The sequence below is a fragment of the Pyxicephalus adspersus genome, chromosome 11 (genome assembly GCF_032062135.1).
Source record: "Pyxicephalus adspersus chromosome 11, UCB_Pads_2.0, whole genome shotgun sequence".
Taxonomy (NCBI): domain Eukaryota; kingdom Metazoa; phylum Chordata; class Amphibia; order Anura; family Pyxicephalidae; genus Pyxicephalus; species Pyxicephalus adspersus.
The window spans coordinates 15,364,207-15,391,531 of record NC_092868.1 but is presented as its reverse complement, the minus strand read 5'-3'; the positions used below and the strand labels follow the sequence as shown (position 1 = coordinate 15,391,531).

Sequence of the window (27,325 nt, the reverse complement as noted above, 5' to 3'; positions counted from 1 at the left end):
AACATCAACATGGAAAGTAATATTACTGCATAAACCTGTCTGCACTATCCTCTCCTGGCCAAGGGTCAACAATCTTGCAAAACAACCTCTTTTATCTGACTGGCTGCTGGTGGATGATGTAAGTAAAGGGAGGAAGTTCAGTAGTTAGATTCCTGGGCTGGCTCCCTATATATAGAGAGTTCATTCATGCAGTGATCACATCTACTCCTGACTCTGAGCAGAGTTCTTGCTTCAACAGTGCTTGAACGGAACCCTCTCTGAGTCTTTTGCTCTTTTTGAAACATCTTTGATTTATAGCTGATTTTCTGTGACTTTTTGCGCTATCCAAAACCACCAAAACACCGCAATGGAATCCCAGGTGCGCCAGAACTTTAACAGCGACTGCGAAGCTGCCATCAACCGTATGGTGAACTTGGAGCTGTATGCCTCCTACACCTACCTCTCCATGGTGAGCATTTTAATTTTTTTAATACTGTATTTAAAATGTATTTCTTGCTGACCTTTCCTTATTCCTATATCTTATGGAATTTTCTATACTACAGGTTTTATTGTACTGCAAGACCTGTCACTTCTTACATTCATGTTTATTATTTTAGCTGTTTTTGACTATAAAATAAACACAGTGTACTCTAAGATTTAGATCATCGTCCAATACAAAATCACACAAAGTGTCTTCCATTCTCATGGAGTTTCATATGATTGGTGTAATTAAGGAAAGGTTAGATGACACTTTTAGAACCAGGATTAAATTATTATTAAATCTGAAATCTTATTAGTGCTTGCCCTGCCACTGTCTCTGGCATAGTGTTTTAACATATTGGAACACTTTATACATAATAACCTCTTGGCTTGTAATTCATTGCTCCTGAGGGGTTTGTCTGTGTGAATATCCTAAAAACACAAGTTCAGTTAAATGTTTAATCAAAAATCCAGTTTTAAGGCACCAGTAGTCCACAAACTGCCAATTCAGTGAGACATGGGAAACAAAGAGTTTATGATTTTTTTTCTTGTACGCATAACATGACTGACTTCTACCAATGATCATTCCTCGTTTATCATTGCCGATATCCTCAGAGCTTGATTGGGAATACCTGACATAAGGTGACATTAATTTCAAACTTTAGGTGGGAACTATAGTAAGAAAGGGAAAAATCTATTGCCGTTCTTTAGTAATGAAACATATAGATGTCCAGTGGCAAGTATTCTGACACACCAATCTAAATGAATTTTCTATGACACTTCTTTTTTTTTTTTTTTTTTTGGAATTGTTTTTATTGCGTTTTTTGTAAATACAAACAAGAAGTACAGCAATACAGGAATAGGAACAACGCAAATAACATCAGTAAACATCAGGTAAGGCAAGATACTCAACAATCACAAAAAATATGTCCTCATCCAAGATAGGAATGTTTTTGTTGAGTAGTGTGAAGGCCAAAGTCCAAAGTAGAATCCCATCCAGTAATGCTGAAACAAATCACAACAAAGAAAGGAAAAGAGAAACAAAAAAGAAACATACAATGAAAAAAATAAACATGAGCATAAAAGCTGTCAAAATAATATCCCTTAGGAACAATAAGAGGGGGAGGGGGTAGAAGGGGGGCAGGTGGGCATTATTGAGAAGGTATACTGGAGCAAATGGAGCACAACTAAACCCTAAACTTGCAGTTGAGCATAGAAGGTGTCCCATGGATCCCAAATCTTTTCACATCTATCCACTTTGTTTTGTATAAGGGCAGCAAGATATTCTATTAGGCGAACATCCTGTATGCAGGTATATAGGTCCTCCAAGGAGGGAGGTAAAGTGGACTTCCATCTGGTCGGTATCAGGGTGCGAACTGCCACTAAGACATGTGCAACCAGTTTGCCAGTAGGTTTGGGGAGACCCGTTAAGGGTAGCCCCAGTAGATGGGTAAGCGGGTCTAGGGACATTTGTTGTTGAGTTACATCCTGAATTCTATGACACTTCTTTCATGTCACCTCTACATGCTTGTTACAGCTTACTTACAATACTATAGACACTTATTTCACAGCCAGTGGTGGGAACATTTGTAACAATAAACCTCAATCTCTTTTTTTTCCCCAGTCTTACTTTTTTGATCGTGATGATGTCGCCCTTGCCCATGTGGCCGAGTTCTTCAAGGAGCAGAGTCACGAGGAGAGGGAGCATGCCGAGAAATTCATGAAATATCAGAACAAGCGTGGGGGTCGCATTGTCCTGCAGGACCTCAAGGTAGTAACATTTGACTTTTTTTTCCAGAATAAACAAAATAACTACTTGGCTGCATAGAAATAGGACTAGGTATTTGTGTGAACACTAAAAAATGTTTGTGTAGCCAATAAATGTGTTATTTTTTTAGCAAAAGTCATCCTTTACTTGTATATGAGAGTTGAATGCATAAACATTTTTAGTTACAACACTTATTTTTCCTTCAGAAACCAGACCGTAATGAGTGGGGTAACACCCTGGAAGCCATGCAGGCCGCTCTGCAGCTGGAGAAGACTGTGAACCAGGCTCTTCTGGATCTGCATAAGCTGGCCTCTGACAAAGTTGACCCTCATGTAAGTCTGCCTTATACATTCATTACTTTAATCCATTTATTACATCATCTCAAGTCAATAGCAGAAAGATGGTAAACTAATAACTTCATATATAGTTACATATGAAACTAGCTTACATCATAATAAAATGTTTACAGCGGTTTTTGAAATCTAAAGTAGAAATTGCTGTACCACTTGTCTGCCCTGGAGGTGCTTGTATGGTTGGGTTAAGATGTGGCAAAGCAGACATGCAAAGCCACTTTTTCTTGTAATGTATTTGCTGTTTTCTGCTAAAAAATACCCTCTTTGCCTGCTGTTTGAGCTTTTTTTTTATTTATCATAAACAGTTGGAATATGATTGCCTACAGCTTTCATGTTTTCACTATTTGTTAGTAGGACTTTTAACAAATACTGTATATCTATAATGCAAATCCTAAAATATGATACAGAAACCCAAAATAATTCCACTGATACAAGAGGGTGGTCAACAGTTTCATTAAAATGAATATATTTTTTTTTTCTTCTATCTTGTGTTTCCTAGAGGACCTGAAAGAATAATTAAAGCATAAGTAACAAAAAAAAAAATTTGTTTTTCAGCTGTGTGATTTCTTGGAGTCTGAATATCTGGAGGAACAAGTGAAAGCAATAAAGCAGCTTGGAGATTACATCACCAACCTAAAACGCCTTGGGGTGCCCCAGAACGGCATGGGCGAGTACCTGTTTGACAAGCATAGCCTGGAAAAGAGCAGCTAAGCTGTGTTCCACCCATGAGGATCCAATCCTTCAACTTTCCATCTATATTCTTTACATCATTGTGATATGTATTCATTAATGCATTGAACTTTCTGTGATCCTCTGTTAACAATGCACCATTAGCTGTGCTTGTCAGCAAGTTTCTAATAAAGTCATTCAGCATGTATTCATTGCATTTGGTGTTCATAGATCTAATGAGCGTGAAACTGAACTATTTTTACTAAATCATTTGCTGCTTTTAAATGCTCCCCAAAATTCAAACAAATTACCAAATAGACCATCATAGAAATATTTTAAAGGTAGCAAAAACCTAACCTCATCCCTATTGTTTTTATCCTCTGCAGTGAGCTGCTCAGCTTACTGCATTCCTATGATTATATTTGATATATAACCAGCTGCAATTTATTCCAACAGATTTAGTACTTTGCAAGGCACTGGTTTAAAGCAGATATGCAGATTAGCTCTGTCCAGTCCCCTGCTTATCCTCCTGCCTTTCTATTCTCTAGGGAGGTAATCTATTACATTAAGTGGTCAATAAGGAGACAGAGCCAGAGCAACACCTTCCAAGCAGTGAACAAAAAATGGAAGCTACAGAGCTGAACCAGCACAGATTGATCAGATCATAAAATATACAATCAGCCAATATAAGCATTATTCTAAAGAATAATAATTTTAATCCACCTTGTGTATGATTAACTTACATTTAGTAGAAATTTACTGTAATTTAATATTATGCCTTGATAATGTCACACTCTCCACGAGTATATTTATAATAAGGGCTGTATAATCACATGATAGAACTCTGTCCTAATTTGCTAATAAGGTCTCGACTTTGAAAGGTAATGACCCCAATGGCAGCACTCAGATCCTGCAACTGTACTGATGCCGCAGGTACACTGCCAATGTTTCAAGCTCTGTAACAGCCTTGAACCTGCCCTAGCGCGCTGAGTGGATGTGAATTTTAGCCAATGGCTCGCTCCTGTTCTGACAGCCTGGACAGGGACAGGCAGTAAGTGATCCAGTCATACATTACAGTGAGAAACATTTGGCCTAATATATTAAAGCTTTAAAATATTGAAGACTGGGGAATATAGACTGTCATAGCTGAATCTGGGTGATCCAGAAAACCTAGAATGGATCTAGTCCAAGATTGAAACAGTTTCCAACTAATAGCAATAATTTTTAGGAAATCCATTCCAGCCAATTATTATTATTATTATTATTATTATTATCATTAATAATAATAATAATTATAATAATAATAATAATAAACAGTATTTATATAGTGCCAACATATTTTGCAGCGCAGTACATTTTACATTAACTAGGGCTTACAAATGATGGACAAATATAGACAGTGACACAGGAAGAGGAGAGGACCCTGCCCCGAAGAGCTTACAATCTAAGAGGTGAGGGATTTCTCCAATTTCTCTGATTCTCTGATTTCCCCAATAATAATATATGTTCTCCAGCCTTGGAGAGCTTTATAAAATCAGGCACATTCTGTACTGTAAATACACAGCAGGACAAGGCCATCAGGCACCATCCCTCTTTTCCTTCATCTCTGCTGTGTACACAATGTTGCACTTCTCCTTTCTGTCCAATGGAAGCTACAGCCAGCAGTGGGCCTCTGTGCAGAATTAATTTAGGGCCACCAATGACAGCATGTTGGGTCCAGGGTCCTCATGCAGTGGCACACTTTGAATCTCCCTATGTTTGCCCCTCTTCCTGTTATCACACATGGCTTGTCCCTCTCCCATCGCTCTCTATTTTACCTTGTGTGAGTGTGTGTGTCCATCTTGCACTGTGTGTCCCCAGGCTGCACTGTGCTAGTTTCCTGATTGTCTCATGCTGGGACATTTCAGATGTTTTGTAAACAGTAGGAAAAAGCTTATCAATATGGTGACTACAGATGCAGAGGTAAAACAATGAGAGCGTGAGGCAAACAGGAAACTAACACACACTACAGCATGAGGACACACATAGGAGTTCAAGCTCCTCAAGGCAGTGATAAGGGAGTGTGGGCAAATACGAGGGTCGGGAGTGAACAGCATTCCCGGGGTTAACCTCCTGAGCGTTACACTGAGGTCTAGATTTCTGTACCAAAAGTGATCCATTGTTTTTCATGAAATTTTTTTTTTAAATTGTAGACCTGTAACTTACAGAAATATGTCCGAACAGGGGTTCTAGTAGATATTATGAATATAAAAAATGTTTGAAACACACAATCATTTAAAAAAAAAAAATTACTTTTAATAAAATTAAAGGAAAAACACAAAAATCAGCTTAAACATGACTACATAAACAAAGCTTGAAGCCATGGCAGGGGTCAGGCAGGCGGTGATGTCCAGGTCCAGGCAGAGATGTCAGAGTCCAAGCAGAGGTCAAAGCAGGCGGAGATGTCAGAGTCCAGGCAGAGGTCAGGGCAGGCGGCAGGCAGAGATGTCGGAGTCCAGGCAGAGGTCAAAGCAGGCAGCAAATGGTCAAAATTAGGCGAAGATCAGCAAAGGTAAGATAAGACACAGTGTTACACATTAGCCATCCAGGGAATAAGTGGCAATTTTTAAAACTTTGATTCTGTATTTATTGGGGTTTGTTTTGAATTATTTTGTATTTGATTGGATACGGGAGTTTGTATCCAATCCAATACAAAATAAGAATTTGAATTTCCAAGTTATTTACTTTTATTTTATTTATTTTTTTATTTTTTTGTATTGGATTGGATACTGGAGTTTGTATTCAATCCAATACAAAATGACAGTTTGAATTTACCAATTACACACTTTGTATTTATTTGAATTATTTTGTATTGGATTGGATACGGGAGTTTGTATTCAATCCAATACAAAATGACAGTTTGAATTTACCAATTACACACTTTGTATTTATTTGAATTATTTTGTATTGGATTCAATACAGGAGTTTGTATTGAATCCAATACAAAATGAATGAATGAGTTTCAATTTGAATTTCCCGCACACGCGCCGACGTCATCACGCACGCAGAGAGGAGCCGTCCGTTTTTTTTTTTTCTCCGCCGGACGGCTTCTCGTTTCAGAAGGCACCCGGCGCTGGAACGAGAAGGACGTGGGACGATCAGCGGGACCAGGTAAGAAGCCGGCCGGCATCTTACCGGTCCCGCTGGCACCCGACGCTGGAGAGGGAGATCGACGGACGACGCTGGACGGAGGACGACGCTGGAATACGAAAACGATGCTGGATGAGCACAGGGGGACCAGGTAAGTAAGGATGGGAAAAATCTCGGGGGTTAACCATCCTTGCAATTTTTTTTTGCCCGAACGAAGGTTGGGCTTAACGGCAAGGAGGTTAAGGACATCCGACATACGGACTACTCCTAGATATGAACAGGCTTCCCTGCTTCCTCATGTGCAGGACAGAGGCTTGGAGGGGGTTGGTTTGCATGACTTGCAGAAGAAGAAGAAATCTTTTGCTAAACACAGCTGAGACTGAGCTCTTCAGAACAATTTGTAACTCTTTAATGACCCAGACAAATTCTGCAGTTGTTTTTATTATTTTTTTGCTTTGGTTGTTATTAACTCGCAGTGAGGATTTTATACACTAACTGACACCTTGCTGCCTAATATTATGTTGAGACAAACATCTGTCCTAATTGCATTTATTAAAATAATGTACCTATTCCAACTTACATACAAATTCAACTTAAGAACAAACCTACAGTCCCCTTCATATGTAATTCAGGGACTACCTGTAATTTATTTTTCATTGATACAGGCTAACACAATCAGCACCACTACAGAGACTGACATTCCAGTGCAAGTCTGAGAGAATAAATACCTAGTATCAAGAATGGTGTTGTAGCTTATGTTTACTTTAACCAAGTCAACAGAGGGCATGGAAAATGTTGTTTTTATCTCTGGGTCTCTAAAAACATTTCTTCTATATCTCCCCCCTTCTGCAGGAAAAAGGACAGAAAACCTGCCTTTTCCTCCTTTTCTTTTGTAGATAAAATAAATGTCTCTTCCCAGATGCCAAGATGCCATAAACGTATTAAGCCTCAATCCAAGAACCTAGCAGCATGGTGGATCAGAGCTTTGGTGTTTGCAACGCTGGGTCCCAGGTTCAAATCTTGGCCTGTGCCCTAGGAGTTTGCATGTTCTCCCTGTGTTTGAAAGAGTTTCCTCTGGGTATTCTGATTTCTACCCAGATATCAAAAACATGCAGTTAGTGTCACACTTACCTCTTCCTTGCTAAAGTGCAGACATGTATCTCCTGTGCATGTGGGTCCTTCTGACTCTGGGCATGCCTATGCTAGCAAGCTTTGCCAGCCAATCAGGAAACAGCCTCTTGATCAGCCCTGGCTATTTAGCTAGCTCACACACTGTACTCGGTGTTCATGCAACGTGTTTCCATTGTGCCAAGCCGCTAGTTTCTGTTCACCTGGTACCTAATTCAGTGTTTCCACTGTCCAGCTCCTGTGTTAATTCCTCATTGTCTAGTCTGTTGGTTCCCAGCCAACTTCCCTGTGCTGTTTCAATGTTTCTATCTGTGGATATCCCTGAGTCAACTGTGCCTCTTGTTGCTTTCAGTGGCTCCTGTGTCACTAGTGTCTGACCCCTGGCATGTGACCTGACCTCTCTTGCTTGCTGTCTGCCTGCCTCAACCTCGTCTTTTCTCAACTATCCTGCTTTTTGATTTGGTACCCTGTTTTGACCACCTCTGTGTGCCAAAGGACGGGAACCTGGCTGTAGCCAGCGGTGCAACATCCTCACCATTACAGGCCCTGGAAAAAACCTGGTTACTGCTTAGACTCTGCGCCTTGGCCCTTCTCAGAGCTTACATCACCTCCGTGCAAGCCATAGCATCCCCTAGTGGTCGTGTAGTGTAGTGGTGACAGTTAGATTAATTGGCTTCACCTTGTATTTCTGTCCATCGAGTAAGAGTCTCTGTGTGACTAGATTATTATTTACTAGCTGTTATTGATCTGCAGTGTTTGGCTGCTAACTACTCATCTACCCAGGGTTGGACTGGCCCATCGGAGGACTGAATGATCCTGCAGTTGGCCCCCTTACACAGAATAGTAGGAGTACTATGGTGCCTGAAGCCTGAATGTGCATCTTTGCACTACAAACCTCTGATATGTCACATTTGATTGTTATGTTATTACTCTTGTTATGGGCAGCACGGTGGCTCAGAGGTAGCCCTCTTGCCTTTGCAGCCATAGGTCCCAGGTTCAAATCTTGGATAGGATACTATCTGCATGGAGTTTGCAGGTTGTCCTCCTGTCTGCATGGGTTTTCTCTGGGTACTCCATTTTCCTCCCACATCCCAAAAACATGCAGCTGGGTTAATTGGCTTCCCCCAAAAATTGGCCTTAGACTACATTAATGACATATGACCACATTAGGCACATTAGATTGTGAGCCCCTTTGAGGGACAGTTTGAGTGACACAACATATTAAGCCCTGCCTAACATGACGGTGCTGTGTAATAATCAACAGGATTTTTATATCCTGTGTACATATTACACAGCGCTGTATATTAAATAGGTGTTGCAAATGAAAGACAAACACAGACAGTGATACAGGAGGATTGTTAGACACATAATTATATTGCAGGCTCAGTGACTCAACACAAATATAGATATAATGATTTAGCACCATTTAACACTTTTTCATAGACAACAAAGCTAATAAGCATTACATGCTAATTGCTTACTGCTGTCTCTATGGTTGGATCTAAAAACCATCTTTGTGTAGTTTGTGACCTCCACAGACACCCTCAGGCCAGCAGTTTATATCGATTTTCCTGGCAGTCATAATGCCAATGATAATGTAATATTTCCACTTAGTCACTTGAACATATCCATATATCTGGAATGTGTGTGTGACACGGTGGATGTGTGTGTTGTATGATTCCAAGATACAGTACATTGTCATATGCAATCATTGTAAGAACAATCTATAACACCACCATTTAATAATAAAACACATCTCCACTGCAGTTATCTTCACATACATAAACTCCTAGTTAGATTTGTTTTATGCTGCCATGTGCCTTGACACTACAGAAATGATGACCACAGTATAAGGAGTTTTGATTATTATTGAGGATAATATCCATTATAAAATACATAATAATTCAATAATAAAAACCCCACCTAAATTTATATATGAATAATATTTCACAAGAACCTAGAAATCTTGCAATATGAATTTACTATTTTGTTATTAAAAACCAGGGCAATACCAGATCGCTTCTTTCTAATTTACTTATTCACCCAATTACTGCATGTTGGAGATCTTCTATATGAGATACAGAATACTTAAAATGTAAGGCATTTAACTCATATTTTCATTGTTAGTTGATAACATTGCAATCTAGCTGTGAGCTTTACAGTTCCTATTGATTTGTAAAAATCATTAAAAATGCAGACAAAGTAACTGTTAAGCATTTTACAAAGAATAACTGAACCTTAATAAAAAATTATACCTTTACTTAAAATTGATTTCTAAAATATGTGACCAGCATTACACTGACCTCCCCTATTTTTAGGAAATGAAGTTTCTGGGTAGTGTAATCTGAATTTTGTTGTGTATAACTGGTGTAGACAAGGAATACTGATTTGTCAATGCACTGTATTCCTAATGTCACACACACAGACAATAGAATATAAAATCAATTATATAAACATTTTGCACTTTTCGACGCTTGTTTTACTGCAGGCAGAAGTTATTGAGTAATCATTTGACCTGTGTGTATTTGTCTGCCCTGTGACTAATCAGAATTTTGTTTCCGTGACTAAGCAAGTGATATATTGTCACCTGTGTACTACCTGGAGCATGAGAAAGAGTACATAATAACTTCTCATCAGTTTTTTTTACAAATCATAACTGTAGAAAACAAAAAAAGAGAGAAAAGAAAGTTTAAGGGCTGCAAGATTAGTATTACTTGTGCATCTTCAACACCCCATGAATCATATAAAATAACTACTTAATAAAGCACAACAAAATGTACAAAAAGAGCAAACAGTTCACTGTGGTACCCCAACCGGAAATTGAATCACTATGCAGCCTCCACTTTCCATATACTCTCAGCAGGACACTCCCTTCTCCTAACCTCTTTCCCATTCACCCTACCCATATGTCCTTACCCCCTCTCTCTGGCAGTCTATGGAATGCCGGATCTGTTGGCAACAAATTGACCTCCATATACAACCTTCTCCTTTCTAAGTCTCTGAACTTTCTTGCTCTCACTGAAACTTGGCTTTCCTCCTCTGACTCTGCCTCTGTTGCTGCTCTCTCCTATGGAGGCCTGCACTTTACACATATCCCCAGACCTGGCAACAACGTAGGGGTGGTGTGGGTCTCCTTCTCTCACCTAACTGTACATACAGTCCTTTCTACCCCACCCTCTCTCATTTTCACCTCATTTGAAGTCCACTCTGTCCAACTCTTTAGCCCCTTACCCCTCATTGTTGCTGTTGTCTACCGCCCCCCTGGCCCAGTATCACAATTTGTGGATAACTTTGCATCCTGGCTCCCACACATTCTTTCCCATGACCTGCCCACCCTCATCCTTGGTGATTTTAATGTTGCAATGGATGAGCCTAACTTTCCCTCCTCAGCCAAACTGCTCTCCATTACCTCCTCATTTGGACTCACACAGCACATCAATGGCCCCACACACATAGCCGGACACACTTTAGACCTGGTATTTTCTAAACTCTGCAACCTCACCCTCCTTGACAACTCACCATTTCCCCTCTCTGATCACAACCTTATCACCTTCAACCTATCAAACCCTTGCCCTCCCTTGCCACATCCCAGACTTGGTCAATGGCAGAAAGATATCCGTAACCTTGACCACAACCTTTTCTCAAACTGCCTTGCATCCCTAACCCCCTCCCTCTCCAAAATGGATAATGTTGCTCCTGCCACCTTCCGCTACCCTCGCCCTGCCAACCCCCGACCCTGGCACAACAATCACACCAAACAGCTACAAAAGTCTGTTCGTGCAGCTGAGCGCAAGTGGAGGAAATCTGGCCTCAGCGCTGACTTCATGGACTACAAAGCCAAGCTTCAAAGCTTTAACACAGAGCTCACTGTCACCAAACAAAATTAATTCTCCCTGTCATATCCTCGCAAGCGTCCAACCCACGCAACCTCTTCTCCACAATTGACTCCCTCCATTTCCAGGTCCTGTCACTTTCGCCCATGCAACATCTCTAAAATCCGCCCCACCTGTCCCCTGAGACCACCAAACTCCTTGTACATGCTCTTATCATCTCTCGTCTGGACTACTGTAACATCCTTCTCTCTGGTATTCCACTAACCCGACTCTCTCCTCTACAATCCATCATGAATGCTGCGGCCAGACTCATCCATCCTTCCCTCCACTCCTCTTCCGCTGCATTTCTTTGTAGTTCTCTCCATTGGCTTCCATTTCACCTTAGAATCAAATTCAAGCTCCTGTGCTTTGCCTTCAAATCCCCACACAGTTATTGTCCCACTTACATTTCTGACTTGGTAAAAAAAATACTCCCCCTGCCGCTCTCTCTGCTCCTCCAATGACCTGCTAATGAATTCCTCACTCATAACCTCATCACACGCACAGATACAAGACTTCTCTAGAGCTGCCCCAACTCTCTGGAATGGTCTTCCTCGTCCTATTCGGCTTGCTCCTACTTTCTGCTGATTTAAAAGAGCGCTCAAAACCCATTTTTTCAAACTTGCCTACCCATCTTCTGTCTTTTGAAACCATCACTACTTCCCACCACTACATATCTCCCATCCAATTGTGTGTGAAAATCCCCCACCTACTAGATTGTAAGCTCTTCGGGGCTGGGTCCTCCCCTCCTGTATCACTGTCTGTATTAGTCTGTCATTTGCAATCCCTATTTAATGTACAGTGCTGCGTAATATGTTGGTGCTATATAAATCCTGTTTATTAATAATAATAATAATAAAAATACTATGCAAAGTTCAGATACTTTCATACAGACACATTGGGATGTTGGAAAGATTTAGTCATATCCTTGTAGTTCCACTGGAAATATGAATCTGAATGCGTTTTGGGGACTCAAAAGTTCTTTTAATAAGTTCTTAACCTGTTTAACTGAAAGGCAGCCTGATTTGCATCTAATATTTTGACTTGGCTGAGATACTCTATCATTTTGGTATTTTAATATAATGATATGAGTCAACATTAGTATCAGTTAATTTTATCTCAACAGAACCTGTTGTCTATGCAGTAACACATGATTACTTTGAAACATATTACTCTGCTAATGGAAAGTTGGAAAGTAATGTAATTCTATGAACTTGTGCACACTGTCCTCTCCTGGCCAAGGGTCAACAATCTTGCAAAACAACCTGATTTATCTGACTGGCTGCTGGTAAATGATGTAAGTGAAGGGAGGGAGTTCAGTCCTCAGACTCCTGGGCTGGCTGCCTATATATAGTGAGCTCATTCATGCAGTGATCAGATCTACTCCTGACTCTGAGCAGAGTTCTTGCTTCAACAGTGCTTGAACGGAACTCTCTGAGTCTTTTGCCTTTTTTAAACATCTTCCATTTATTGCTGATTTTCTGTGACTTTTTGTGCCATCCAAAACCACCGAAACGCCGAAATGGGGTCCCAAGTGCGCCAAAACTACCACAGTGACTGCGAGGCTGCCATCAACCGTATGGTGAACTTGGAGCTGTATGCCTCCTACACCTACCTCTCCATGGTAAGTATTCTGATTGTTTTGTATTTTTAAATTTTGTAATATATTCATATTATAAATGTTGTATGTCTTTTCTTTATCTCTAAAATTTTGATAAAGTTTGATCTATTGATCTATGATGTAGATCATGTTCACAACATTTATATATAAATATATAAAAGTATACCATAGAGTGACAGTAATTTCTTTTTTTCGCAAAAAACTGTAAAAAACAGCAGATTCTTCTGACCGAGATGGTAGGTCTATTTGTAACAATGAATCTTATAATTTTTTCCCAAGTCTTACTTTTTTGATCGTGATGATGTCGCCCTTAAACATGTGGCTGAGTTCTTCAAGGAGCAGAGTCACGAGGAGAGGGAACACGCCGAGAAGTTCTTGAAATACCAGAACAAGCGTGGTGGTCGCATTGTCCTGCAGGACCTCAAGGTAATAACATTTCATTTTTTTTAAGTAAAAACATTGTAACTGACTATTTAGAACCAGGACTAGAATATTTTAGAACACCAATTAAAGTTTCATAAAAGTGTTATAAATATATATGTTACTTTTTTAACAGATATTTAACAAAAATTATCCCATGTGTCTAATACAGTAACCTAATCCAGTAATCCTAAGTGTCTAATACAGTATATACAATATTTCACTTCCATCAGAAACCAGAGCGTGATGAGTGGGGTAACACCCTGGAAGCCATGCAGGCCGCCCTGCAGCTGGAGAAGACTGTGAACCAGGCTCTTCTGGATCTGCACAAGCTGGCCACCGACAAAGCTGACCCTCATGTAAGTATCTTCTCTTTATTACATCATTTCTAATTAAAAGCAGGTAAGTGGTACAGCAAATAAACAAGATTTTACATCCTAACATAACATTTTAATTCCTTACAACACTCTTAAAATGTGAAGTAAAAATTGCAGTACCACCTATCTGCCAGGAAGGTGTTTCAGGGGTTGGGGCATGTAAAGTAGACATGGTGTGTGGTCTAATAAATGGTTACAAGAAACATCTGTCTTGCTAATACTAGAATATCAATTTGAGTTGGTTACTACTGAGAAGTATTTTATCTTAGCCTAATATTGACTGGAAAACTTCTCTGTCAATGTGTCTTTAACTAGTACATGATATACATAGGATCTGATTTTTTTAAAGCTCTCCAAGACTGGAGAAGATAGACTATCATGGGAAGACTTGGGTAACGCCAAGTCATTTATTATTATAACCCCAAACCCATTTATTAATAGTTCCAAAATATGACAGACTTCCCTGAAGTCTGGGGGCTTGAAGGAATGAGTAGTGCCTACAACTATCAGGCATTTACCCAACATTTTTTTTGTTTTTCAGCTGTGTGACTTTTTGGAATCTGAATATCTGGAGGAACAAGTGAAAGCTATTAAACGCCTTGGAGATTACATCACCAACCTGAAACGTCTTGGGGTGCCCCAGAATGGCATAGGCGAGTACCTGTTTGACAAGCATAGTCTGGAAGAAAGCAGCTAAACTGTGCCCCACCCATGAGGATCCAGCCATTCAACTTTCCATCTATATTCCTTTTTACTATCTGTGTGACATCATTGTGATATGTATTCAATAATGCATTTAGCTTTCTGTGATCCTCTGTTATAATGCACCAGTAGCTGTGCTTGTCAGCAAGTTTCTAATAAAGTCTTTCAGCATGTATTCATTGCATTTGGTGTTTATAGAACTTGTGAGCGTGATTCTGAACATACCCAGTCTCTCTACCCTTTCCTTGTGTGAGAGGTTTTACCATTAGTTTTAGTAAATAATTTGCAACTTTTAAATACTGGAAAAATTCCTATGACTAATGTACCAGCACAGAAATGTTTTTATTTTTCCATAATATAATTTTATTAAAGAGAAAACCAGAAATGTACAAAACAGTGTATATAACTAGAGCAATATGGAACAACTGTAAAAATGATTTCACAAAGGTAAACAATATATAAAATACTCTCATACATAAATATAAATATACTCTCATACATAAACTTCATGCCTTCACTCAACATTGAAATGCAGCTGTTTTAATATATTTGGACTCCACAATAAAAATGCACCAAAAGGCTCCACTCCACAAACTATAAACTCTGTAATCATAAAGCTCTAAACAAAAAATATATATTAAATCAAGAAAAAACTCTAAATTTGCTCACATTTTAATCTTTACCCATAAGTTAGAGGGCCATTATTGGATATTTTTTAAACATGCTGGTTTTCATTTTTGCATTGCAAATGTGAAATATATTAAAATCCTGCAATGTCCTCTTCTAATTTACCAATCTTTCACTACTACTACAAACACTGTCACAATCTCTCATCAAGCAACAGCTATCCCTTGCAGGTTCTTGCAGGTGGCCTACAGGTAATGTGGCATCAGATCTCCTGCATGTGCAGACCAGGATCTGGCACAGGTACATTTGTTTTACATGTTGCTATAGAGCTTTTACATGGCATTATGGCAACTCTGCATGAAAACTGAAAAAAACATGATATTGTGAGACAACTTTGCTGCATAGTAGCTGCTGCCTAATGGAATCACACCCACCTAGGCAAACATTGAGGAAATTAAAAGCAGGTAAAAAATAAAAAATAGAAAATAAAGAAAAAAACACTAATGTAAAAGAGAAAAAATACCTTGTTATACTATGGAGCGGGGAAGATTTTATTGGAGCATAATGTGTTTTTAGCTTGAAGAATACTACTAAATATTCTGAATATAGTACTCCGAGAATACTACTGCTATATTCTGTGTAACATTTGTAGAACCTTAAAAAACATGTATATCTTGCCTTTACTTTTTATTCATTTCTACACACACCTCCATAACTATTACACTTTCCTTTTTTATTCATTGATATATCTGTTATTTATCATTGAGAAACCATTGAATTTTGGTTGTATTTTGAACTCTGCATCATAAAACTTGTGATGTTGGATATTCCTGATGCTGCCCTACAGAAATGACTGTGAATCTGCCATTGTATTATAAAAATGAATATGGGCAATACCAGATTGCTACCGTGTTTCCCCGATTATAAGGCATCCCCATCAAATAAGCCACCCCCGATTTTTGCTAAAATATTTAAAATAAGGCACTCACCCGCGAATAAGACATCCTCCGATACCTGATACTGTGTATGTCTCCTTGATGCTGGCTGCAGTGTGTGTCTCCTCCTGGCTGCAGTGCAGAGCGAAACTGAAAGTAACAAGACGGCACACGCCCCCCCGCGATTCTGCACCAGGAAGCAAGCTGCTGATCCCTGCCCTAACAGAGTTACCCGGCCGTACAGTAGAAAAAAAGGTAAGTCAGTGAACAGAAGGGGACAATCAATGGCACAGAGTGATCAGAAGGGGAGTTTCAAATGACAGAAGAAGCCGGGTAGGCAAATAGGAATGCAAAGCAGCATAGATCAGAAGAAGAACAACTAAAAGTTAATGGAGCTGTGAAGAATTGTAATCTGACTTTAAAAGCAAAGCTGAATACAATTAAAGCACACTAATTTTAGGAAATCACGATTCTCACACTAACCTTCCTTTTTACCCTTAACACTAACTGCAAGGGGTCTATCTATAATGCAATGAATTTGACTTTACCCAAAACTTTATCTACATTTTTTAACCATGTGTGGCTGCAGACAGACATAGAGCACATACCCAATACACAATGAACACAACGAACAACAAAATTAACACTTGTGTAAACCAGCTTAATGTCCTCCATTTTTCAGGCCAGTTCACCCGTGTGCTTATATATTCTCATATGTCTCCTGCCAAGTCAAGCATTTCAAAAAGCTAAATACTGCCTTCTGTTGAGTAATAAAACTGAACTACTCTATAACTTTTAAAAACTGATATCCCTTTATAAAAGTTAATTTTAGGCATGCCAATGAGGAAGCAGAATTACCCAGTTCCTGGATCGAAAGTATCTAGCAGTAGTTAGTTACATTCAACTTTACTTGTCCTTGTAACATTGAAAACATTTCATGACTTACTGAGCTGCCACATATATTATATGTGACACTTAAAATAATGCCTGAGTGAATGGCAGAGTTAGGTATCTCTATAGTGGTATTTACTCACAAGCCAAGGATATTTCATTCTCCGTTCATGCAGATGAAATTCCAAAAATACCACCTCAGCAATTTGTTGTTTTAAACTCAACAAGCTACTGAATTTCTGACTGATGCATCAGTTGTATACCAACAGACATTGAGTAATCCCACCTTTACCTTCTTGAATTCAGGATTATACTACTGAATCCAAACTAGATAAAATACCCAACCAGAGGACATATCTAACCCTTTTATTATTTGGGTGTAAAAACATTGGAAAGGTTTGTATATTATTCATAATTTTTATGAAATGTTTGGTTTGATCACGCTTACTCAGCCACTTAGGAATCAAGGTAGATCCTCCTGCACTTTAAACTGTTGAGCTGTTTAGGTTTAATTGTGTAAACATATTTGAGGTTATAGATCATATTCCAATCATTATCAAAAATATAGTCCTGGTACCTAAAAGAACCTACAGAAGAACACAACTGTACATTGGGTGCTACTATAGTGTGATTCCTACCATCGTTTTTTGTTCCTACCTCACATCCTACCTCACACCTTAGTAACCATTATAGCAGCAAAGCAACTGCCCCTATTACAAAAAAACTACCCCACCTTCTTTTTCATGTAGATTCCCATTTAAAAAAATAGCTCACCTTATATTTCAATAAAATCCCTATGAGGATTAGCAGTTGAAACCATTACAAACAAGCATACCCATACAAAAAATGTTGTTATGAGAGTTTTATACTGGAGTGGTGCAAAGTGAAGAAACGTCGTCACGAAATCTCCTTCAACATGGTCTCCTGGTTGAGGAAAATTCTTGCTGCAAGTGCAATGGCCCAGTGATGTTGACGAACAAGAATGTCCGTGGACATAATGTGCCGGTATGGAGGTGCAAAAGAAAGGTTTGCCAGTCTGTTCAATCAGTAAGAAAGGGGAACAAATTCTTCCATTACACTGGTTTGAATGGAAGACTCCATTGTAATTTGAAACTCTGTGAAATTTTAGAGCTAGTTTACCTCTGGAGCACCTGAATGCCAATGGAAGAAGTGCCAAAGCTTACTGGTAGATCTACAAATACTGTGGTTGACTAGTTCAATTACTGTCGGGAAGTCTGCTCCGAAATGGTATCTGTCGCTAGGAAAGGAAAGCTGAATGGTACACCATTCACTATAGACACACTATAGTAGGAATCACACTATAGTAGCACCGTACAATGTATGTGATAACTGTCCACCTATTCTTTTCCTTTCTGACATTGCAGAGAAGCATCAAGTCAGTAACTAAAAAGTTAACTGTAATTTCAATAGTATAAATTCAAATAGCATTACAATGTTTATTAAAAGTAAGAATGGGGTTAAAAAAAAGCCTAGGTACTCCCTTCAAAAATATTCTCAACCTTGTCTTTACATGGCTCCATCTAATCCTAAGCATTCATAATAACTTTCAGTAACTTTTCTTTACAACCGAGTATCTTTTACCTTTACTCGTCTTCATCTATACTCCCATCTGCATTGGCTGCATTCACTTATGTAGAGAGTACAGAAACCTTGATCTGTCCAGTCTTTCTAATGCTCTGTAACTTCTGAGCACTCTGTTCTCCTATGTTGACCTTGAGACAGCATCTTGTCTCTACTCCAACTGTCATTTCCGTTAATTCCTTACTTTATCAATGGGCACACCCTCTGCATCAACCGACAACCATGGCTGACTGAACCTGTTTAACAACTGAGAAGGTAATAGAGATGGAAAAAAAGCTCTACCATAGAGGACTACATAGTATGCAAATAAGCTTTGTGTAATCTAGGGGACACTCTTTACCATGCCATGCAATAGTACTTCACAACATTCATTTCTCTACAGTCTCACAACACTAAACAACTTCTAAACATTTTAACTTGCTGTGTCTCTACACTCCCCTTCCCTCCAACATTGTCCTCTGTGGCCTTCCAACTGACGGGATGGCATCTCTCAAATCCCTAATAAACTCTGATTATTTGTTCATCTAATCTACCTCTCATCCTACACCTCAGATTTTGCTGCTCTATGCCAAGTACTTGAATGGCTGCTAATCACCCAGAAAACCTAGTTAAAATGCCTCTTCTTTACTTACAAAGCTCAACATAACCACATACCTAGTAACATTCCAAGGAGATGAATGGAACCAGAATGGCCCAGTGTAGACCTTTTTCGTTGGACAACAATGTAAGATCAGCTTTTTAACGGAGCACCAATGTCCACTAACTAATAATTGTGAAAGATACTCTAACATTGACCATCACTAGCTACTAGTATAAAGGGCACCTCCACAGCTTACAATCATTTCAAGGGGGCTTCACCATTGATAACCAATGTAAGGAGCTCGTTCTCTACTACTAATCTAAGAATGTACTCCCGAGGAACCTCACTGTGAAATGGATTATTTTCACTGACCACAAACATAAGGGGGCACTTCTATATTACCTACTGAAAATTATTCTTGAAATCATGTAGAATTTTGTCAATTCATTTTGATTTAAATTAAAAGTCTTTTGCCTAAAAATTCAGCTTAAAAAATATTTCAATTTTAGATTTAAAGTGATAGTTACAGATTCCTAAAATATAGAACACCTCCCTCCGGTACCATATCAGGGCACTTGCCTTTCAAATTTCATCATGTTGACCAAGATTCCCTGCTCTACAGTACAAGGTGAATCTGTCATTTAGCTATCAAGATGTGGCATATACACATCACTTCCCACTTTGTCATCTTGAATACAAATCACTGGATATCTTCATATATGGGAATTTGCATTGCTGATGTAATTGGCATTTACTGACATCTGGGGACATAAGAAAACTTTACTTTTAAAGTAACTTTGTGTTTGTGTTTTATTTATACAAAGGATTTTACAGTATGCGTGTGTTTATTTACATTTACTGTTTGTGGGAATGGTTATGGAATATTAATGCACCCCTGTAGTCAGTGTAGAGGGGAGGGGATGCTTGGTTAACCCCAATAAAAGGATTCTATATTCTTTCATTCATTCATTCGCCTTCCCTCCCATAACATCCCTACCTGCTTCTTGGGTTATGGGAGGTACGGAAAAAGCCCTTGTCCTCCAACAATAAGTACCCCTGCAATGTAAAATGCATGTGGCCTTGTATGGTATAGGAAGAGGTAGTGAACACTCCTTGTCATCTTTTCTTTTTGTGTGCCAAAAGAATCTGATTAAAATATTGAGAATCCTGATCTTTTTTTTTTTTCAAGGATTGAGACCACAGCTAAAAGTGACCTCTCTCAAATGAAACACAAATCAAAGATAAATAAGCCCCCAGTGAAAAAGGTGGCAAGGAGGTTGATTGCCCAAATAGGTAATAAATCAGTAAAGTACAGTTTGAAGCACCAATTTAAGAGGCCCTTATCCCTCCGAGTACCATAGTAAAGGACTTGTCTTCTCCGGCCACCAATGTAGGGGGCCCTTATAAACTGAAAACAAATTTAAAGGACAATTCTCTCATGGATAATCAATGTAAAAGGGCCATTCTTTACTTAGAAACGTTGTACAGGATGCCCTCATTTACCAATTATAAATATTAAATTGGATCCTACAAAATCAGTACTAATGACAAAATATTTACAATGCTGAAAGACTTTATTGGAAACTTGCTGACGAGCATAGCAACAGCTGCTGTAATAAACATAGGATTTTATAAAGTTAAAGGACCTCAGAGACAGGCCCCCTAGAATTACATGGTGTCATGATTATTCCACACAGATCAAGAAAGCAAGATGCAAATTAGGTTGTTGAAGATTACTTCATGGGTGGAACACAGTTTAGCTGCTCTCTTCCAGGCTATGCTTGTCAAACAGGTACTCGCCCATGCCGTTCTGGGGCACCCCAAGGCGCTTCAGGTTGGTGATGTAATCTCCAAGACGCTTAATAGCCTTCACCTGTTCCTCCAGGTATTCAGACTCCAAGAAGTCACAGAGCTAAAAGAAAAAAGTGCAGGTTATGTTAAAGTTCTAGGTCTACTATTTTTTTCAAGCACAAGGAAATTTAAGAAAGATGATAAAGCAATAAAAGATCTGTGCAAAACTGTTGCTCCAACTAAGCTACTTTCTATTAACAAACATGAAAAAGAAATAATCTAGGCTGAAACAGAAGATGTAATAATGAAACCTGCATTGCTCATTGCAACCTGGTTGTTTTGCAGATTTTAATAATATTTTTTAAATAACGGCCTCAGTTTGGATCAGTAGTTTTAAAATGAAATTGTAAACAATACATTTGAAAAGTTATGGTTTCTGGCTGTGACCTTTGCCATGTGCCATTTATATGTAAGATGTACAAGCATATCAATGGCACTTTGCTCTTTTACTGCTCACAAACACCTCAATGAATTTATCAATGCAACATGAGCAATCATATAATAGGAATGTATACTGTAATATCAGAGCATTCATACTTGAAGTTATTACTGCAGTAAAAGCAAATTTTAATGTCACACTTTATGAACTAGCTCTTCCCAAAACAAAAATGTAATAGATGGGGTAGCTTTATTTCTTTTCTTTTTAGGCTTGTTTTACTTTTATCCTTGTGATATTGCAAATTGCATACTTCAAGTCCTAGGGTAGCTATGTTCACTCATTCAGTGGGCCTAATTTATTAAAGCTCTCCGTGGAGAAGATACACTTTTATTGGTGAACCTGGGTATCTCCAGTCTTGGAGAGCTTTAATAAATCAGGTCCGATGTGTCTATAGAGTAACAGCACTGTGTATGCAGTTCTGATTTAAACTACCTATACGTTTAACTCCTCATCTCCAAAATGTAGGGGGAAGAGCCTGATGCTTGAAGAAGACAATACTGAAAGTTAATATCATTGATTGAGATTGTTTGGGGCAATGAATTTATGTCAGAATCTCCAGGCAATAACTTTTTAAAGAATATGCAGTACATTTCCTTTAGGGCAAAGCTCATGAATCTGGTAAATCAATGTCTTAAAAAAAAATAAAAATAGCAAGTACATCAAGATTCTATTTTAAATAGTTGTAACCATGAACCTGACATTAGTCTAAAAGCATTAATTACAACATAGCTAAGATTCTGATTGTGCCCATTGTGTTATTAGTCATCAAGAGGTTGAAGAAAAAAACAGCACAGTAATCATTTTAAGATGTTTAGTTTGTTGGGCAAATACTTACATGAGGATCAACTTTGTCAGTGGCCAACTTGTGCAGGTCCAGAAGAGCCTGGTTTACAGTCTTCTCCAGCTGCAGGGCAGCCTGCATGGCCTCCAGGGTGTTACCCCACTCATCACGCTCTGGTTTCTATTGGAACAAATGTAATACAGGCAGCATTACAGCTTATGTGGATAGAGTAAAACAAATTGCATACATTTATAAGATTTTACTGATATACATTGTTAGTATGATAAAATAAAAAGTCATCTTTATAGTTAAAAAGCATTCTTTGAGTTCTAGTCGAGTGACAGTTCCTAGGTTGGGAGGAGCATCTTGTAAGCATATCTTCAGTTCATTTCAAGCAGAAATAAAGCATTCTCTTCCCCCCTGTGATACTGTACATTTTATATTGCAAACCAAACTGGAAGATACCAACACTACTGATTTAAATAAGAAACTGTGTAAAAACAGCCTGTTACAAAAGAGAACAGGCACAAGGATTTAGAGCAGGGGTGTCAAACTCTGGCCCAGGGGCCAAACTGGCCCTCAACATCCTTTTTTTCTAGCCCCCTAAAGGAATCTTAATTATGAATTGCAGCTGGCCCGTCGCTGCATTGAAATAGCACCGCTACTAGAATTCCCAGCATCACCCTTTTCTGCCTATACGTGGCCCCGCATTGGACTGTTTTATAGACGCAGGGAATTGTAGTAGCGGTGCTATTTCAGTGAAGAGGAAGTTCCAGCCACTCATAACATTAATCCCCGCATTGGACTGTTTTCTTGACGCAGGGAATTGCAGTAGCGGTGCTATTTCAGTTTCAAGTTTGGTCCTTTGTCTAAGTTTTTATTTTGGCCCACTGTATATTTGAGTTTGACTCCTCTGATTTAGAGGGTTGTGTCATCTCTAGTGAATCATGGTCATGGATATAGGCGCTGACATTGAATTATATATAAGGACTGTGCCAGCCTTCTGAATAGACTGAAGATGACAGCAGTACTATGCTAACTTTAGGATGCCTGTAAATGTTACATGTACAAGAAAAATATATCTGAGGCTAGGTTTCAGAGAGAAGGGAAAATAGGCAGAAGCCTCTAGGTCACTAACCTCTCTTGCTGCTGCTTTTGTCTCCCACTGCATTGCTAATATTTTCTCTCACTAGTTCTTTTCCATTTTCCAAAAAAAATCCCAAAAGAACAGCAAAAGGAACCCCAGAGTACAGAGGTGTCAGACGCTGTTCAGCATGCTTAGCTATTCAGTAGCACATTGATCCGTAGGATGATGGAAAAGTATTTATTTATTTTTTTATAGGTAGATCTTGGTTATGGTTTTATTTATTTATTTTTGCCTTTTATCTTTTCCTTCATTATTTAAAATATTACCAATACGGCACATGTAGAGTGAGTGTAAGCACCTAAAGGTGGTGAGTTTTTTGCTTCTTTGCTGAGATGTTTCTCTAGCTCTCGTCTCATCATAGCCAGAGACTATTCTAGCTGAAATAAAAATTCATACAGCATGACACCAGAACACCTTCACGTCAAGAGGTTAGATGCTTCCCTTACCTTGACATCCTGCAGGACAATGCGACCCCCACGCTTGTTCTGATATTTCATAAATTTCTCAGCATGCTCTCTTTCCTCATGACTCTGCTCCTTAAAGAACTCGGCCACATGTTTAAGGGCAACATCATCCCGATCAAAATAGAAAGACTGGAAGAAAAGAGGAAATTGAGGTTTAATGTGGTACAAAAGTTACACTACCATACCAACAATAAAATTACTTCATGTAAGACTTATTTTCCTGAAGATATTGCATGATTTATGCTATATTAAAACCCTATGACCACATTAAAGTTAATTTTCCCCTATCATCATGAAACTGCAATGCACTACATTTTATCTAAAAAAAATACCATTCCTTTAACTTATTTATGAAAGTTTTATACTTTCCAAAATACAGAAATGGGAAACAGATTTTAGAATACATACATTATTGGTAGAAGGAACTAAAGTCATAAAATATAGTAATGAGTAATAGTCATGAAATGAAACTCAAACTTCCCTATTATTCTTTTTTTCCTTTGAATAAGCAGTTTGTAGAAAATATGTGCTTAGCACTTTCCCAGAACAGGAAGAAACAAATTACGCAAGCATAACTAAACAAGAACACAGTATAGAAGGGATTTGAATCTCTAAAACTTACTTAATGTAGAATTTAAAATACTTCTGTCTATGACGTGTAATACACAGAAACATATGTCAAATTGAGAGGTATTTATAATCATGTACCTAAATTTTGCCTACAAAAAGGAAAAAAGGGCCTGGATAGGGCCATAAGTAATTGAGTCACTGCGGATTTAAGATATTTTATTTGGAATCCGGTTCCAGAGTACTCTGGAAGGAATGGGTTGGCTAGGCACTCACTTTTGCTAGGCCACAAAATAGGATAATAAATGATAAATGAAAGATGATAAAAAGGAGCAGGTATTTGAGACATGGGGGAATTGCAGCCTGGGGCCAGGTGGCTCAGGTGAACCGACTATGTGCAGCCTGTATGCTGGGAGAGTCTAGGAGGTCTCCCAAAGTTTAGGACTGTGGGACAGATAGCTCTCATGAGTGTCAGAGAGATAGCCAGGGGGCAAAATTTGTATTTTTTCCTGGTCATACTGTAATGACAATGCTGTTTTTCATGAATAAAAGTGGTCTGAGTGTACTGGGTTCAAAATAAAGGCCAAATACCTCTCCCGCAGTGGCTTTTGGGCTGGTTTGTAGAACCACACAAATTTCTCACATATGGTGTTAGACCGTAACACAGTTTAGCTGATATACTTGTTAAAGTTAATCTTAGCTAGTTGAGTCTTCATTCAAAAACATTGTGTGATATTTACCTCAATTATCCTCGTCCTATTCGGCTTGCTCCTACTTTCTGCTCATTTAAAAGAGCGCTCAAAACCCATTTTTTCAAACTTGCCTACCCGTCTTTTTCTGTCAATTGAAACCATCACTACTTCCCACCACTACATATCTCCCATCCTATTGTGTGTGAAATTCCCTCACCTACTAGATTGTAAGCTCTTCGGGGCAGGGTCCGCTCCTCCTGTATCACTGTCTGTATTAGTCTGTCATTTGCAATCCCTATTTATTGTACAGCGCTGCGTAATATGTTGGCGCTATATAAATCCTGTTTAATAATCATAATAATAATAATCCAAACATGTAAAATCAAAATAATGTTACCTTTGAATACCCAAGCATCAGCAGATGCTTTCACAAGATTGGATATAATCGAACTGAATGTTAACATTCAATGTTTTAAGTGAAGATTCTATGTTTCTTTTTTTTTAAATCAGCCTCATTGATTTCTCTTGAAAGACAGGAATGGGAGGATGATTTTTAAATGCTATAAACTGTCTCCACAACATGCTATAAACTTTGGAACTAAGCTATAGGCACTGATCTGTATGATCCATTTACGTGCAGATTAAGAAAAGAAAAAAAAAAATACATTGTGAAAAATCAGTAGGAAAAAACAGAATTATCAATACAAGAACACAAGTTGTCATCACAATACTTACCATGGAGAGGTAGGTGTAGGAGGCATACAGCTCCATATTCACCATACGGTTGATGGCAGCCTCGCAGTCACTGCTGAAGTTCTGGCGCACCTGGGACCCCATTTCGGTGTTTCGGTGGTTTTGGATGGCGCAAAAAGTCAGCAATAAATGGAAGATGTTTAAAAAAGAGTAAAAGACTCAGAGAGGGTTCCGTTCAAGCACTGTTGAAGCAAGAACTCTGCTCAGAGTCAGGAGTAGATCTGATCACAGCACAAATGAGCTCACTATATATAGGCAGCCAGCCCAGGACCAAACTCCCTCCTTTCACTTACATCATCTACCAGCAGCCAATAACATAAAACAGGCTGTTGTTCTAGTGGATGACGGTCCACCCTCAGCCATGAGAAAAGAGTGTAAACAAGTTGCATTACACATTAACTTAAAATTATTTTTTAACATTAGCAGGTTATTTGTGATTGCAAAACTCATTTATTGCATCAATATTTGTCGTGTATATATAAGAAAAAAAATCTGTCGGATAAAATGATCTGGCATTATAGCCTTTCTAATATTAACAACATAAACAATATTATAAAATCTTAGCTAAAAACACTTCAGGGTTTTATCTCATTAATCTTGTACTTGTATACTAAAAAGTATACTGTGGCAAGGAAAAGCATTATCAGGTCTATTTTACAAGTGAAAGTTGTTGTAACCAAGGAATCTAATACTGCCACTGACTGCTTAGATATCAGTGAATGTTTAATGTACGTGGCATAAGGCAGTAATTTGGGTGCTCTGGCTGTATGATAAGGAGATTTCCATCCCAAAGAAGGGTACAATCCAGATGTAATTTAAGGGTACTATGGGCCTGATTTAATAAAGCTTGCCAAGACTGGAGAATATACACTTTCATCTGAATAGAGTACGGTAATTGAGTTCAGACCCCTTTTTTGATGAGATCAATTTATTTATGTATAATTTGCCAGTCCCATAAGATTAGAACATGAACAATGAAATGTAGAGAGGGCTTTGTAGCCAACAGATAAGTGTATTTCACAAACTCAAATCATTCAAAGTAAATCAATATAGTACAGGTTGACAATCGAAAATCTGGCCATCGATAATCTGGTTCTTTTACCTTTCCGGTATGAGTTTCAAAATGCATTTTCAATACAGGGACTGCAGTGCCACATGTTTTCATGACAGCTGTTAGGTCTTCTTGCCAAACTAAATGCACGATGAGACGTCCTTGCTGCCTGCTCCTATGAACTGTGCCAGATGTCCGCGGTGCTGCGAGAGGAAGGCTGGCCTGTGTGTGGAGGTGAGTATAAAAAAAATCTGTAATTTTCAAAAATTCGGCACACCTCTGGTCTGGAGGTTGCCAGATTTTTGATTGTCAACCTGTATTCGAATACTTGAGGTAGAGGCAAATATATTCATTGGGCAGTTCTTGGGCCTAGAGTTAGGTACTAGACAGAAATTTATATAAAGGAGTGTAGAAAGATAGAATAGCAATCATCATTAGTATATATTT

At 38.6% G+C, this 27,325-nt stretch overlaps 3 protein-coding genes and 1 long non-coding RNA gene across 4 annotated transcripts; 3 read left to right on the top strand and 1 right to left on the bottom strand.

Moving 5' to 3' along the window:
* Window positions 1-192: 192 nt before the first annotated feature.
* On the top strand, window positions 193-3,457 carry LOC140341116 (ferritin heavy chain B-like). Its single transcript, XM_072426658.1, has 4 exons — window positions 193-448; window positions 2,084-2,230; window positions 2,434-2,559; window positions 3,136-3,457. Exons 1-4 carry the CDS (start codon window positions 347-349, stop codon window positions 3,289-3,291), a joined length of 531 nt encoding a protein of 176 aa, XP_072282759.1. The 5' UTR covers window positions 193-346; the 3' UTR covers window positions 3,292-3,457.
* A 1,900-nt stretch (window positions 3,458-5,357) lies between these two features.
* On the top strand, window positions 5,358-5,964 carry LOC140340650 (uncharacterized). The gene is made up of 2 exons (XR_011922696.1): window positions 5,358-5,674; window positions 5,711-5,964. It is a non-coding gene; the product is annotated as an uncharacterized lncRNA (long non-coding RNA).
* Window positions 5,965-12,758: 6,794 nt separating this feature from the next.
* LOC140341115 (ferritin heavy chain A-like) lies at window positions 12,759-14,673 on the top strand. The gene is made up of 4 exons (XM_072426657.1): window positions 12,759-13,002; window positions 13,279-13,425; window positions 13,653-13,778; window positions 14,338-14,673. The coding sequence occupies exons 1-4, from the start codon at window positions 12,901-12,903 to the stop codon at window positions 14,491-14,493; spliced, it is 531 nt and encodes a 176-aa protein (XP_072282758.1). The 5' UTR covers window positions 12,759-12,900; the 3' UTR covers window positions 14,494-14,673.
* A 6,015-nt stretch (window positions 14,674-20,688) lies between these two features.
* On the bottom strand, window positions 20,689-26,052 carry LOC140341114 (ferritin heavy chain A-like). The gene is made up of 4 exons (XM_072426656.1): window positions 25,810-26,052; window positions 23,798-23,944; window positions 22,259-22,384; window positions 20,689-21,045 (listed from the first exon to the last, which is right to left on the bottom strand). The coding sequence occupies exons 1-4, from the start codon at window positions 25,909-25,911 to the stop codon at window positions 20,890-20,892; spliced, it is 531 nt and encodes a 176-aa protein (XP_072282757.1). The 5' UTR covers window positions 25,912-26,052; the 3' UTR covers window positions 20,689-20,889.
* Window positions 26,053-27,325: the final 1,273 nt, after the last annotated feature.